The sequence below is a fragment of the Solea solea genome, chromosome 13 (genome assembly GCF_958295425.1).
Source record: "Solea solea chromosome 13, fSolSol10.1, whole genome shotgun sequence".
NCBI lineage: Eukaryota > Metazoa > Chordata > Actinopteri > Pleuronectiformes > Soleidae > Solea > Solea solea.
Window position 1 is genome coordinate 14811656 of NC_081146.1, and position 15662 is coordinate 14827317.

At 39.1% G+C, this 15662-nt stretch overlaps 1 protein-coding gene across 2 annotated transcripts; it reads right to left on the minus strand.

Annotated features, from left to right (window-relative positions):
- Positions 1-75: 75 nt before the first annotated feature.
- washc5 (WASH complex subunit 5) lies at positions 76-13612 on the minus strand. Of its 2 annotated transcripts, none has more exons than XM_058647484.1 (29): positions 13537-13612; positions 12115-12377; positions 11681-11826; positions 11501-11585; positions 11241-11341; positions 10756-10948; positions 10519-10671; positions 9787-9900; positions 9140-9311; positions 8833-8960; positions 8443-8572; positions 8096-8208; positions 7569-7735; positions 7191-7266; positions 6953-7063; positions 6404-6544; positions 5815-5895; positions 5561-5662; positions 5176-5355; positions 4884-5008; positions 4603-4765; positions 4373-4475; positions 4209-4288; positions 3876-3979; positions 3359-3488; positions 2385-2481; positions 1465-1618; positions 1222-1309; positions 76-1041 (listed from the first exon to the last, which is right to left on the minus strand). In XM_058647484.1, exons 2-29 carry the CDS (start codon positions 12298-12300, stop codon positions 985-987), a joined length of 3480 nt encoding a protein of 1159 aa, XP_058503467.1. In that variant the 5' UTR covers positions 12301-12377; positions 13537-13612; the 3' UTR covers positions 76-984. The 2 variants fall into 2 exon arrangements, with proteins under 2 accessions (XP_058503467.1, XP_058503468.1); XM_058647485.1 differs by having other exon boundaries at positions 13447-13564.
- Positions 13613-15662: the final 2050 nt, after the last annotated feature.

A 15662-nucleotide genomic window follows, 5' to 3' on the forward strand; every position in this document is an offset into this window, starting at 1 on the left:
GTTTGTTTTCAAAGTAAAGGGAGAAACTACATTAAAATCAAATTATCAACTGAAGACAAAAAAAACAACGACATATTATGAACTACAGTATTTATTAAAGAATGTTATTTAGTAATGGCACAAAGTGATAATCTACGTAGTTGGCAAGTTAATTCAAAGATAATTTCAGAGTTCTATGTACAATCTCTCATTAGTGCATTAAGACAATGAAATGTAAGTAAACAATTCAATAGGCCTTTTCACAGAAGACATTCTGACATGTGACAAGACAAAGAGTCAATGTGAAAATAATAAGATTCAAGCCAAGTTCACAGGGTTTCTTAAACCACTGCCCTGCTTGTTTTAGATGTTTCCCTGCTCCAACACACCTGATTCAAATGAATGGGTCGTTATCATGCTATCAGTGCTTGCTGAGTATCTGACCATTTCAATCAGGTGTGTTGGAGAAGGGAAACAAGCAACCCTGCTCTACATGACTTTCAGAGTTGGAGGATCTCTCTACAATACAGGAGTCTTTGCAGTCACTGTGAGTTTACATTACAGAAGTGATAACTGAAGGAGTTCATGTTTCATGTCTCCACGCTGACCTTTCAATTTATAAGTTAGCAATTCTTTTTTTCCTTCATCCTCTTCTTGTTGATGACACGCTGTTGTATTACGTTTTCATCTTGTTGTGGTCTCTCAAATTTCTAGCATGCTGGAAATGAGTTAGAGCTGGGCATCTGCAGGTCTTTGTCCATGGATTTTTGGGCAAAACATCTCATAGTGTGAACGAGGCTTAATGATATCTGACTCCTCCTAACTCCTTACTTTGCTATCCCACTCTTTGTGCTGGTGAAACATGCACTGCTCACAGTCAGTGTCATGGTGTACTGGAACAGACCCATCATTCATGATTAGTAGTAATCCTGTGAGTCAGTCTGTCTGCTGTGAAAACAAGTCTATGGCAGCATAATTGTCTGAGGAAGCGCTTCATCCAGATCTTCACAGAATTGTCCTGAACTCATCAAAGATGAAACTTGGCACATGGGCTTCAGCCACCTAAAAAAGATAATATAACAGAATAAGTGGAATTCAATCATATATCCATCAGTACATACAGTAAAATTCAAGGCAATAATGTCACTAGTTGTCACTTTCACTGTACTAATTTGTCATTTCTTGAAGATCACATTAGACTGTAAAAAATATATTTTACAGCATAGCTGAAAGCTGCCTTACCTTGCGTGACAATTTTGTGTACTTCACATAGTCTTCGAGGAACATCAGTGCTCCCACCACATCAGAGGGCATGTCAGGGATCTTTTGACTATAATACATTTAGAAAGTCATGTGAATTCATAAAGCCAATATATGAAACATAAGATAACATTAAGGTCAACTAAGCAATCATCAAAATAAATAAATGTGTTAAGTGATGAAACTTCCATATTTATTCCACAGTGGTCATGTTTGTTTGGTTACCTTGTACACTGCTCCATGATTGACCGGATGAACTGGCCAATGAGAGCCAAGAACTGTTGCGTGTATCTGGAGTGGAACTGCTTGAGAAGGGTGAGCAGGCCGAGCACTAATGGAGGCCAGTCAACTGGATCCGTGGCTTTCCTGCATGTCATTCCTGCGGAAAGGTAATGCAGCCTTACATACATGAGTCATTTTTACAATTAATGAAAAAAAGACACCATAGAACATATCACTATTATATTAAGAATATAGTGTTTCTCTACATCTAGATAATTCTTCTCTGAAACATTAACCACAAAACCTGTGTTTCCACCAAGTGGAATGGTTCAGTACAGTATAATACATATTTTTTTGCAGTTCCATTAGGAATAGTACCAAAATAACCAGCCCCATCTGTTCCATTTCTTAAATACCCTTCCCTTGGGGTACCTACAGTAAGGTTTGACCAGCTCCACCCATGACTGTCAGCAGATTGGGTGACGGAAAAACATTACTCCCTTGTGGTCGGTGTAAATATATCATGGAAGTCAAGGCAAACACCTGCAGTCTAGTGTCATACAAAGCTTGACGTCTTGTTGAGATAAACAGCCACAAACCAAGCAGGAAAAAAAAGAGCTACTGGATGTCCTTCTTGTTCCCTGTTGGCACAACAGTACGACATCATGCTATGCAGCCATCGGCCACAGCCCGCCTACCAAGTAAAGGTACTCTTTTCAGTTGAAACACAAGCCTGACCCAGGACTACCATTCCAAACCATAGCATACTGTACCAACCATAACTGTACCATGATGGAAACATAGCAGAAGAAACATTGATTTACCTGTTGCACTCAGACATGCACAACTTAATAAGTCATCAATAATAATAATAGCTTGATACGTGCTGTGATGTGGAAAATCATTATGAAAGAAAAACTTGCCTTGGTTTTTGCTGTACTGAAGTTTAGGCAGCTGAGAAATAATGAACAGGAAGTTGATGATGGGAAAGTAAGGCAGGCGCTTGGTTGTGATGTAGATCTGTAGGAGAATTTAACAGAAAAAAAAATGGTAAGAACATTTGATATAAAACCAGTCAGGAAACCAACTGAGAGAGTGTTGTGGCAAAAATTGTCATAAGATGTCTAATGAAGAAATATAGTTGAATTAAAGTTGATTGTTGAAGCATGGTTTGTTCTTTGCAAAGAAAGAGTCAAGATGGATAACTGCTCAATGGCAAGTCAAAGATGGCTTTGAGGCACATGAGAAACACTGTATGGTTTATAGTTGGTGTTTGCGCCCTAAGGGTTATCTGTGCAGCTGGGGAAGATGACCTTGGTTCCCAGGAACAGGCAGGGACGGTAATCATGTGTGGGCATTGCTTAGACTACAAGTGTATGAAGATAATTGGGCATGTACTAGGTACGATATGTACAGATATGTGTGTGTGTGTGTGTGTGTGTGTGTGTTAAACCAAGCAGTATATGAGAGCAGGTGTTATTTTCCATGACAAAGAGTGATGATCCCCTCGACAAGAATTTCCCATCACCGTTTCTGTTGCTCCAATGTGGACAGCAGGTGGAACATAATGGAGTAATGGATGTAACCAGTATATTCTCCGCGTACGTGTGTGTACGTGTTTTCTTTGAGTACTCTGTCATGCTCCCAAATGCAAATTGTGGTTGACTGGAGACTCTAAATTGACTGTCGGTGTGAATGTGAGTGTGAATGGTTGTTTGTGTCTTTATGTTGGCCCTGTGATGAACTGGCAGACTGCTCAGAGTATAGCTCACCTATCACCCACGGTCAGCTAAAATTGGCTGCATCTCCCCCAATGGCCCTCAAAATGTAAGTGGTAGAGAATGAAATGGGGGGGATAAACACATTGAGTGGGAGGAAAGAGCTACAGACTGCACACCTTGTTGAGAGGGTTGTGAATGCCGGCAGCCTCCAGGTAGGCAGTGATCTCATAAAGAAGAGTGTTGTCTTCTTTAGGATAGGGCAAGGATGGATCCTGGTAGTGAGCTTCAATGTCTGCCAGCAGAGACCTGGTTTGATTTAAAAAAAAAAAAAAAAAAAAAGTTGAATTTGAGCAATAATCATCCATCAACAACTGTTTTTGCTTGATATGGAAAATGTTATATATGTTTCTCTTAAGGTAAATTGCAAGCGCAATGTTATTTAGTCAACAATGCAATACGAATACCTAATAAAATGTATAACAAAAAAAAGGAATAATTGAACATTTATATATTTTACACATCCGGCATCACAAGCCTAAAGGTTATGAAACATGAACAGCTTTTTGGAGTAAAAGACAACACATTATATCATTATATTATACTGAAACACATAACGCAAACAACAATAATTACATTGCGACACAGTTATTACTGTCATGAATCATGATATGCATTTTCATAATACAGACTGACTTGTTAAGGTTCTCCAGGGCAGCAGCTAGGTGTTTGGAGTCAAACTTGCAGGAGAAATTCAGCTCATTAGCAATCTGCTGTCTGAGAATCTGCATCTGACCAACCTAAAACAAACACCAGTGTTAAACATTATTATTGTTGTTGTTGTTGTTGTTGTTGTTGTTGTTGTTGTTGTTATTATTATTATTATTATTATTATTATTATTATTATTAATAAGGCAATTTGGCTTCATTGGAAAGCTGAGTGCCACTAAGAGTTAATTATATTTATGCATTCTCACATTTATATTTATTTTCTGTCAAATAAGATGAAAGAATAACATGGACAAGTACCTTCATGATGACCTCCAGGTATGTGCCCCAGATCTTCTGTGTCTTGGCCACAGCACTGCTGTAAACTTTGCTGGCATTACCTATTAGGAAAAAAAAGAAGTTTAAATGTATTAAGGAGTAAAAACATCCTGGTAGGTCGTGGGATTTCCAGAATCAACACCTACCAACAATGCCCTGAACTGGGTTGACAGCACCCAGCATTGCTTTAAAGACATCCAACACTGCTCGGTCCCTCAGAATTGTCTTCTGAAGCATTGTCAGGAAGTTCTTATGGGAGAAACATGTTAATTATCATTACATTCCAGCAGAGACAAGACACAAAATATACCCTGAACATAGTTAAGGTTTAGGCTGTTATATCAGATATCAGAGACACATTTTGTGGGCTAATTACCTGCAACTCCTTGACAATCATGAAGCAGAGTAGACGGTCCAGTCCATTTAGGCCAAAGGTACCCAGAGTGTTCTGGATCTCAGAGAAGAGCCTGTTGTTGGTCACTTCCTGGTGGCTCTTCAAGTCATACCAGGTGTTCATCTGGTCAATGTAGCATGTTATTCTGTAAGGAGGACACATGAGTTTATAAATACTGCACGGTTTGGTATTTACAGATATGACCAAAGGTCAATCATTAGACTTCAGAGTTCAGAGACACTGTTATACTTGAGGAGACTCACTTAGGATCAGTGATTCGGAGAATTTCTCTGCAGAGACGACCAATAAAGGTGGCACTCTCATCCACAGAGGAAAATTTGGGGATGGGGATGTGGGTGGACTGGTACACACTCTGCCAGTCTTGGATCTGATTGGAGACAGAAAATAACTAATCAATCAATAAAATTATATTACTGAATAGGAAGGAAATGGCTAGAGCATATCCTGCGCATTACAAAGAGGAACTTTGATGTAGGCTCACTTTTGACAGACGTGTTCAAAAGCTATTAACATCACGTTGTTTTAATGGCTGACCTTGGTCCTGAGGAAGCTGTTGCATTCCTGTTCCACATTGTAGTTGATGATGCGTGACACTTCCTCCTGCCAAATCTTAAGGCCATAAATGCTGACGTAGTCCTGGATGTATTCAAACGACCTGTAGAACCCATCCATGGTGGCCGCCATGTCCTTCAACTTGGGCATCAGCTCACTGGACTGAGAGAATCAAATATTGTATATATTTGTTTAGTTTCCTCCTCATAACTTATCACTAAGTGAGTTAAAATACATTCCTGTGAAAATCTTTGTGTTGTGTTTATGTCCTCAGGGCAGTGCTATGAATACTTTAGTCATCTGTTGTCACACCTATTGTTTTACAAACGTGTACAAGTGGTTAACAATGAACTGGTAAATGTCTGACCTTAGTCCTGGGGTTGAAGATCAAACCTTTGTGCAAAGCGTACGCGACCCTCTTCACCAGCTCCTTCCTGATGCCGTCCTCCAGAAGCTGCTTAGGATCCACCTACAGCATTACAGTGTGTTAGCAGAGTAAAAGCCACATAAGTGATTTAGGGTTGAACTGCACCCAATCCCTGTCAAAAATGGCATCCGAGTATTATTATATCATCAGCTAGGGGTAAAAATAGCAAACATATTAACAATCACAGGATCTACCTTAATGATCCCCACTAGAGTGGTTTTCATCATCAGGATGCCCTCAGTGAAAATGGAGATGTCATGGGTGAGTTTAGCCACCTGTAATCACATGAAGCAGGATTTTTAGTCACATAAATGACAGAACCTGAACCTTAAAGTGATCATTTCAATATCTAAAAACAAAGAAATAAAGAAAGAAACTTTACAAATAGTTCTAGTTCTAGATCAAAGTTATTTAAATCCTTGTGCATTTGGCTATGTTTCATATATGCCCATTTAATATCACCCTGACAAATTGTAACTAATGATTAAAATTTAGTCACTTTCTGCAACAAAATCTTTATCTATGTCAAGCTTTCCTTTCTAATTAGTATTTCACATCAAAAGCTGTGTGTGAGATTAACATTTTTTTTGAGAAATAGCAACTTGTGTGATTGCCTCAGATTCAAATACTGAAGATGAGTCAACATCAAAACAGAGCAACGTCAGGCCTCTCATGAAATACTTATTAATATGCATCACATCCAAGGACTTATTTCCATCAACTGCAGTGACACTCTGAACAACATTCAATAAGATCTGTGACCATTTCAAACATTAGTTTTACTTCATAGCGGGCCCCGAGTTGGGAGTAGTCCTTTAGCTTGTCCTTATCGAGCCGTGTGGGCACTTCCATGATGTCGTGGATCTGAAGCTTGATGATCTTGGCCAGAGAAGTGAACATACTTTCTGGGATGATCTGAAGCACCTGGGAACAAGAGGAAAAATAGAACTGATGGGAATTGTTTTGTGTAATGGGCTTGCGAGAGAAGAGTCTTCTAAAGGAGATGGTATGAGACTCTGTAAAGTGAAACTCTTGTGGATGGATGGCTAAGGAATCATACGTAAGCATAAAATGGCATAGCGGGTGGTAAACAACACCAGAAGGAAAGAGCAGGTTTTTCTTGGTTACATTAATCAAACAGATGGATGTGGGAACATTTATCACGCAGTCATTTGCAGTGTTCAGAGCTACTTTTTAAAGTAATCAAACCATATTCACCAGCGATAAGTACCCCAGAAAATATTTACTCTGACTGACAATGAATAAATAAATAAAAAAAACAGAAGGTACTTTTAAGAGCTCACAAGCAAATATGTTTTTAATGTGAAGTACCTTTCTCACATAAGCCACCAACTCTCCAGAATAGAACTGTGAGACACTCAACAGGTCAGCACTGTTGGCCTGGTTGATGCGGAGCAACGGCAGATCGAGCGCAGATGCCAGCTGGTTACACAAACACACACAAAGGAATTGTTTTAGCATTACAGTTATCAAAGTCTATCAATGCCTGAATTGAGGGGCTTTTTTTTAAATAAAAATCTGTCGGTATGTGTGGGTAAACAGCCCTAACCTTCAGAAATGTAGCTCTCAGTTTTGTGACCATGGACGGGTTAATTCTGATGCTCTCCTGCATAATGGCTGTGAAGCTGCAGAACAAAATATAACCCAGATAAATGGTGAAATCAACTATACAAATAAAACAAAATCACAATGGAATTACATGAAAGTCAAAACAACTACAACACCACTGTATTTAGATTGGGAAAGATATAAAGTCAGCATGCTAATCATGAGATTAAGTATAAAATATGCCGACTGCAATTAAGTGAACTGTGTAGAAAATACTTTATAGATGATTCAGGTTTATTTATTGATATGTATTCATTATTACCTATCGTTTTCACACTATATCTGTACCTGGCTTTAATATTTATAAGCAAGTTGGTACCTGTCAATAATCTGCCATGCGTAAGACAGGTCTCCCACTATCTGCATGGTAATGAGGACTTCTTCTTTGATATTGATGGTGCGGATCATTTGGTGCAGGAACTTCCTGGTGTCAGCCAAAAACTGACAAACCTGCAGGTTAGATTCCAGCTGATGGAACTCCTGGACCTGAGGGCGTAGAGATAAACATTTCATAGACCCTCTCATTTTACAACAGACTGTAGCATGAAAGTCAGGTGAAAATAAGAGCACTGCAATCCCCTAAGCCAAAAAGCTATTTCTATTGTGGAGTCTGATGCATTTTCCATTTTATCTCTTATGACCACTAACCCTAACTAGTCTAGCACTAATTTCTTTACTTCTGATGGTCTTTCCTTGCGCCGTGACACTAATAAATGTCTCTGATTGCATTGTAATTTTTAATGAATGTTTCCCATGACCCGCATTTCATAGCAGTTAATAAAAATGATATAAAACCATTCAAACAGACAGCCATTTAAATATGTTAACGATCATTATCTTGCTCACCTCTACAAGAGCCTGTATGAGCTGAACTGTCTTCCTCCCAGCAGCTGTAGAGTCCTCATAATTTAAAGACTCAATCTGCTTTGAGATTTCTCTGAACCAGGCTTGTAAGTTCTCTGTGAGGAGCAACACAGGTGTGTGATAACAGCAGAGAGATTGATGACAACATGTTTTGCAAGATGTAGTTAAGACAAAAATATGACTGATGTACATATAATCCTTATCTACACAAGGTTTCATGCATTTTTTTCATAATGTGAGAATGCAGATGTTTTTCACATTAAAACCCAACTTGACATGTCACTTTATACTTTCTATTTCTATATAGTCTATTTTTTCTGCTGTCTCACCATTTTTCTCCACCCTGGTGAGTGGTTTGACGCCAGAGAAGACTTCAGCCAGCTCAGTCATTCTCTCTGATCCCTCCTTCTTGTAGCTCTCCCAATTGAGCTGCTTCTCTAACAGCATCTGCTTGAACATCTGGAGGAGGGACGACACAGATGCTTCAGTGATGAGGAAGGATTAGTCAGATGAGATGTGTAATGACAACATTAAATTTGTTTCCTCTCCTAATGACAGATTGGCTGGCCATATGCTGTGTTGCTGTATGCTAATAGACAACAGAGGCGTAAACACACCCCGTGGCAAACACAGTTGGGTTCCCTTTGGAATTATTCTTTTGAAAATTTCACACGTTTTAATGCCCACTTCAAGTTTCAGTAATAATGAGACGCTCTCACCTCTTTGAGCGTGAACTCAAACTGTGCAGTATCAAGCAGGAGCTGGAATAGGATCCTGGGGTTGTACTTGGAGTCATTGAGAACTTGCTCTTTCATCTGGCGCAGTCGCTTGTTGTTTGGGTCATAGGCTACGAGAAAGATATTGTGCATTAGCTATTTTCATCAACTTCATTTTCCCCAGAGTCACAAATATGCTCTGGAGCAATGAACTGGATGAACCGAAGAGCTGAAACTTACTACAAATGGACAAACGACACATTATTTACTATTCGGTAGCCGTAAAAAAAATTCTTACAAGTATTCTTACCTGACTCTGCAGAGTGCAGCATAAGCCAGCGAATGGCAACGTTACAGTCTCTGAAACAGTTGAGCAGTTTGGGGATGTTGTCTAGGATGATTTCCTCCCTCAGGAAACCTTCCTTCAGCAGCTGCTGCACCTGTGGCCTCAGGGACTCCATGCTGGCTGCGTACCTAGTGGCCTAATCACACCGTGATAATGGTGGTATTGTTTGGGAGATGTGGTCAAAATAATTTTTCATCTGGGATGATAAATCACAAATTCACCCCCACTAGTTGCCTTTAGGGAGTATGACCATGTACTGCAAGACTGAACAGGAATGATTCAGTTACTCCCAAATGATCATCATCACCTGCGCACGTTTATTTCTTTCAACTTCACTTTCTTTCAAGTTCATAAAAATTCATCCTTTTTTTCAATTAACTAACTTTCCAAGAAAAGTATAACATGTCTCTGTAAAGTCACCGATTTTGATTAATACCATTGTGTTTAAATTTAGATTCTGCAGTCACTCTTGATGACTTCGTACTTCTGTGAACCCAGTTATCAGTTCCTGAATGCAAATGAGTAACACACTGAAGGACTGTAGATTAGGGGAAAAAAAAGAAACTTGGAGACACTGTATGACATTGAAGGTGATACATCTGGTTTAATACCTGCTCTTTGATGTTGGCAGAGTCCAGCGTGTAGTTGAGAGCAGTCTTGGCAGCTTTGTATGGTTCCCAGGCCTCCACTAGGTTCACTGTGATCCCCATATAGATGCTGATAACCTACAGATAGACAGCACACAAAGTTTGGTTCATTGTAACAATTGCAACTATTAATATGCGTGATATGTGATATGCATTTGTCTGTGATTGATTTTAAATATTTTTATGTATAATTATTATTATTATTATTATTAAAATTAGTTTTGCTGTTGTGATACACCAGGGAAGAGGTGCTCCCATAAACCACCTTTAGTGTTAGCTGTCACTATCTTGCTACTGTCAGTCTGCTTTCATTTACCTGTATACATGACTTTATTGTGCTTTGATGTATTAGACTATTGATGTTGTATAGCTTTGTAAATTAAATTGTATATTCTGTTTTTGGGTTACATCTGTCCAGGCACTACAGATGAAAAATAGCCTTTTGGCTAAGGCTGGCACATTTATAGAAATGCTTATCAATGCACACTGTCCATGTTTACCTTTAAAAAAAATTTAGTAAACTGCCTCCAAAAGGGTATGTACCGCCAATGGTTACACTAGCACAACACATTTACAAAACCGAGTAACAAACATAGTGAATGCTACAACATAACATGGAAAATGCCATTTCTCAAAGTTGTAATCTATTGTCAGTGCAGAGTAGGCAAAGAAGATGCCCAGGGATAGATGTCTTACCCAGTTGTCAGGGAAGTACTTGTCCACAATCTCTCTCATCTTGGCCTGCTGTGTGTGCAGTATGGATGGGCTGAAGTAAAGGCAGACATACAGCATGGCTGCCTGGTTAGCCAGTGCTGTGCTACGATGCTCTGGCAAAGGGTACGCCGACACCTGACACACAATACAGGTACAATGTTTTTATTTTAGATCCAGCTTAGAACATCTGTTGTTTCAGGTTAATTGTCTTTTTCTTACTTGGTTATAGATGTCGTCAGAGCGCAGCCTCCCAATGACCATGCTGATAAAGGGGGCACTGATGGGAACTCTCTGGAAGTAGCTCTCTGGATAGTTGGCTGGTCGTTTGGCTCCAGGCTGGCTGGAGTACCCAGTGCTACGCAGGAGCTTGCAGATGTCATCAAGGTTGGAGTCCGCAGATGAACGGGCAGCACTACAGAAAATGTGAATGCGTGTTTAAAAAAATGTGGCGGGGTAAACCCTGGAGAGGTCACCAGTCTATCATGGGGCCAACATATAGAGACAAACAATCATCCACTCAAACACTCACACCTATTAGTGTTCAATTAACCCCTGCATGTATTTGGACATGTGGGAGGAAACCGGAGAACCCAGAGAAACCCACACACACAGGGAGAACATGCAAACTCCACACAAAGATGAAAAATGAGTACTGGTGCTAAGAAATAAAGTGGTAGCAAGAGAAGGAGAGGTCACAAGCCCACCTGTATCTATAGTAAGAAACGAGCATCCTCTCTCGGACTTCCCCCTCAATTTTTTGGTCAATAACCAGCAACATAACTCCGTACAGATAGAGAGCTTCACACTGGGTAGAAAGACAAAAACATGCACAGTGAAATTTAATCTTTGTGTAGTCTCTTTTCGTTAACATTATTAAAGTGTTATTGTAATTAATTGCATTATAACATTATAACAACTTAATCCTGCAACATTGAACATTTAAAACTGTATCTGCATTACTCACTAGAAGCTGTTTTCCATCCTCATTTAGCAAAACAGTCTCCAGGGTCTGCTGGATATAAACACCCTCATGTAGGTCTTCCAAATATCTAAAGAAAAGAGGGAAATAATATCATATCATATCAGCCCGCGAGACAGATACTTAATTGAACTGAACCAAACTCAGTCCTGAGTCCTGTCTTACCTGTTGAGATCCACTATGTACTTGTGGACACTCTCAAATGCCAGATAGAACCTCGACAGAATCTCAATGTTGTTCTCTCTGAACTCTTCATCCAGGTCTTGAAGGTCAGGTTTGGCTTCCAGCTTCCCTTCGTAATATTCAGGACCCTGATGGGGAAGCATTTCAATTTTAATTTAGCCCCAAACTGTCAACAATGGAAGTAAGGTGGTACAATTACTTTGATTAGAGATAAATCATACAAAGCTATTCATTTTTGTGCTTGAAATTGACAGAAAACTCTTAAGCAGGCATTCAGTGGAAGATGAATAAGATGAAACATATCAACCTTCTGCAAACATTAAATATAAGAAATGTAGTTTCCTTTTTATATTTTATTTTCTTAACGTGCATATATTACATGCCTGGCTTGCATAAATCTAACATTCACACTGTACCTTGAAGTAGCTAAAGTCACAGATTATGTCTCCATATTTCTGCTGGTCACTCTTGTCCCTGAGCCTGAAAACTGTTGGGATGAAATCAGAGAGGCGCAAGAGCTCAGCAATGATGGCATTTCCTCTGGAAACAATCCTAAGGATGGCTTGGCCGCACAGGTTGTTCTCTGCCAGAAAGTCCACCATTGTGGCTGCAGGAGGAGGAGACACAGAGCAGCCACACCTTCTTTGACCCTGTGTTTTTTTTCCAGTAAACGTTACAGCTGACAAAGAGAATAAAGAATATGTTGTTAATTTAACAAGGACTCCCACACCTCCTCACCTTCACTCCTCAGTGTCAGAAATGGTAGACAGACTCCTTAACTCACTGCATGAGGGATAAACAATTAATTGTTTTCAAATTCATTTAAATCACAAATTCAGTAACTGCTATTGATATTTTACCCAAATCATTAAAAACTACCCAGGGGTATGCCATTTGAATTGTGACTTTTAATCATTTCAATTTGCTATTTACTAAATGTCTACTCTATGTAAGGGACATTCTTTCCCTTGTACTTTATGGACATTTAAATCATAGACAACTTTGAAATCATGACTTTCTATCTAAGTCTATTATACTGGGAAAGCACTGCATTGAAAATATGAAAATTGGTATGGTTTTCTTTTATAATGTCTTGTAATCGTGTATGTGTGTTTTATTTTTCTGTTTTCACACATGGACTTTTGAGTCTGCCAATAAACCGTAGCCTATTTTTTAGATTGCAACTTAGAAATTAATTTTAATTCGAACTATTCTATCCTGTAGGGGTAATGTTTTGGTGTCATAGGCATGGAAGTGCATTATGTAAATTACATAAAATGAACCAAACCAAAATGATTCACTTTTAATGATTTCTTTGTTATCCAGAGCAAAAAAAAAATCACATTTAAGAAGCTTGAACAATCGGAAATCTTGTTTTAACCACGAAAAAAAGCTTCAAACCAATTAATCAATTATCAAAATACTTGTCAATTCATTTAGTAATCGATTAATTGTTTCAGCTTTACAATGAAATCTGGAATTCAGCGATTACAAGTTTTATTTTTTGTTATTTTCATTCATAATTCCATTTTAGTCAGACTAGCTTCATCTACACACACTGTCCTACTGAGGACTGAAGGCGAGGTAATCAAAGCAAATATCCTTATCCTAATAACATAACAAATATCCTTACGATAAAGTCACAGTATAACAGTTGCTGTCATGCTAACGTTAGCATACAGTCTTCGAACAGCTTTGTAATTAAATTACTGCAAACGACAACTCACTGTGTACATATACAAACATACCGTGGTAAACTAAGGCGTCTGGGCTGTGACGTGTCAATATAAATAACCGATCGTGTTCAATTCTGGTGAAATAAAGAGGTAAAGGCTCACCTCTTTGGATGTTCCTTCCCTGTTTACTTCCTCATGACAAACCATGTGACTGTGCCGCTGGGTGCGTTTGATTCTAGTCAGCGAACGTGCCGCCGGAAACAAGCTGTGACTTTTACTGTGGAGATGATCGTCATTCTGTACAGTTAAAGGTCCAGTCTTTACAAGTTATTGTCATTTGGCATTGAGACATTATAATTTATTTAATTAATAATTTAATTGAGAAGGGCAGAATCACCAAACATAGTAACATACTCCAACTTGGTGGTTAAGCGATATTTTATTAGTTTGCAAATGAGGAGACACATACTTTTTTTCCCCAAGTAAATGAATGAATATTAAACACTCTAAATAACATTTAGCAAGATAATATGGGTGAGGAAGTAAAACCGATGAATAAGATAAAGAAGTAAATAAAAAACAAAAGGGGGTGAGTTAATCGGCAATAAAATGGAAAGAGAGATGACATACATCCATTAGATGCATAAGCAGCAATTAGAATCCAAACACAAACAGTGCTGCCTCTGCAACTTCAACCAGAATAATCAGATCCACACGCTGCTCTAGATGGCGACAGAGATCCATTTACCATTTGGAGATTATCGCTCTCACAGTTGCTCGACCACACTGAGGGTCTGTGAGAGCAGATCTGTTGCTCCACAATGATGCAGCGATTTGCACTGAGAATTAGCCTGAACTAAAATTATGCCAGCCAGCTTCTGCAGAAAACTCTTACATAATTCAGCACACAAGAAATATACCAATCTCTGGTGTAAAACCTGCACTACCAATACCAATAATTGTCTGATACAGTCATTTTAGAACTACTTTTATGAACTATGAAGCTGTGAACAACACATTTGTGCTGAATCCTTTCAAAGACATGATTCTCCAACTGTGTAACAAGTAAGAAATAAACACCCCAAACATGACTCAGCTAAAATGCTTTTGCTGATTATTATGTACATGTTGTTACAGTCTGTGCATAGTGAAGCATGTGATATATACAATTGTTTTGATTGTATCGAAGTTGACATTTTGACCGATGCTGAGCGATACTGATTTTTACTCAATTTAAACTGATTCCCTAATTTTAACCATTATCTAAACAACAATAAACAGTCAGTCAGCAGAAATAATGAGCCTACACATGGTAAAAACACGACTGCTCGTGTTTTCTTTGGGTTCTGATTGAATTGGACTTTTATTGCCAATAACTCTAACACGCTGGCAGGCACTTCCTTTAAGCAGTGTGAGCCTGAGGTTAATAACTGTCACATGGAGAGCGCTGTTTGTTTGATCCTAGCACCTCTCTGCATGACATCTCAGTCTCAATGTGCCCGCACACATCATTCAACATTCACATCGTTGTCACTCTTCGGGTACGACACCGCCGCATCATTTTGATTGCATGTTACCGTTTGTGTGCAAAAGCCTTCTCATCAGCTCGAGGGCATTTTAAAGGATTATCTTCATTACACTTTCACTTTACTCATTTGTGCTAAGTGGAGCTTGACAGGTGACTGGGAGAAAGGGGATGTGACATATGGCATGCTGAGTTGCATTTAATGTCCAGAACAGTGTGTTTCTTATCTCTGTGAGCCACTGGTGCAACATCATTTCTATGCATTTTATAGTGGGAGGAGAGAGAGAGAGTCAGGTGCAATTTAGATTCCGAGCTCGCCTCCTCATTGACCTGACTGTCCACTAACTACACACTGTGTCCCTGCGGCTGCTGGATTTATTACCCATTTACCATCACACCAAGGTCACATTCTCAGCGGCACCTGGGTCAGCTATATCTGTGTATGGGCTTCCTGGGAAGCATCATCAAAGGTTTTCACTAATGAGAGCTCTTACTACACACCTTCTTTATTAACCTTCTGGCGCCTTGAAGGCTTACTCCTCTTGTTATCGTGATTGGTCTATGTCGGCAGGCTCTCGTCTGAGAATAGCTCTTCAATGTGTGAATGGAGATTGTTTGCCACAAATCAAATGTATGTGCAAATAAAAACAAGACACTCTATTGTAACAATGCAATCTTATCACACAGAGTATCGCTTCAAGCACATGTTGTACAGCCATTGAGTCATTGACTGAAAAGCAACCAAATGACCCTCACATCTCTG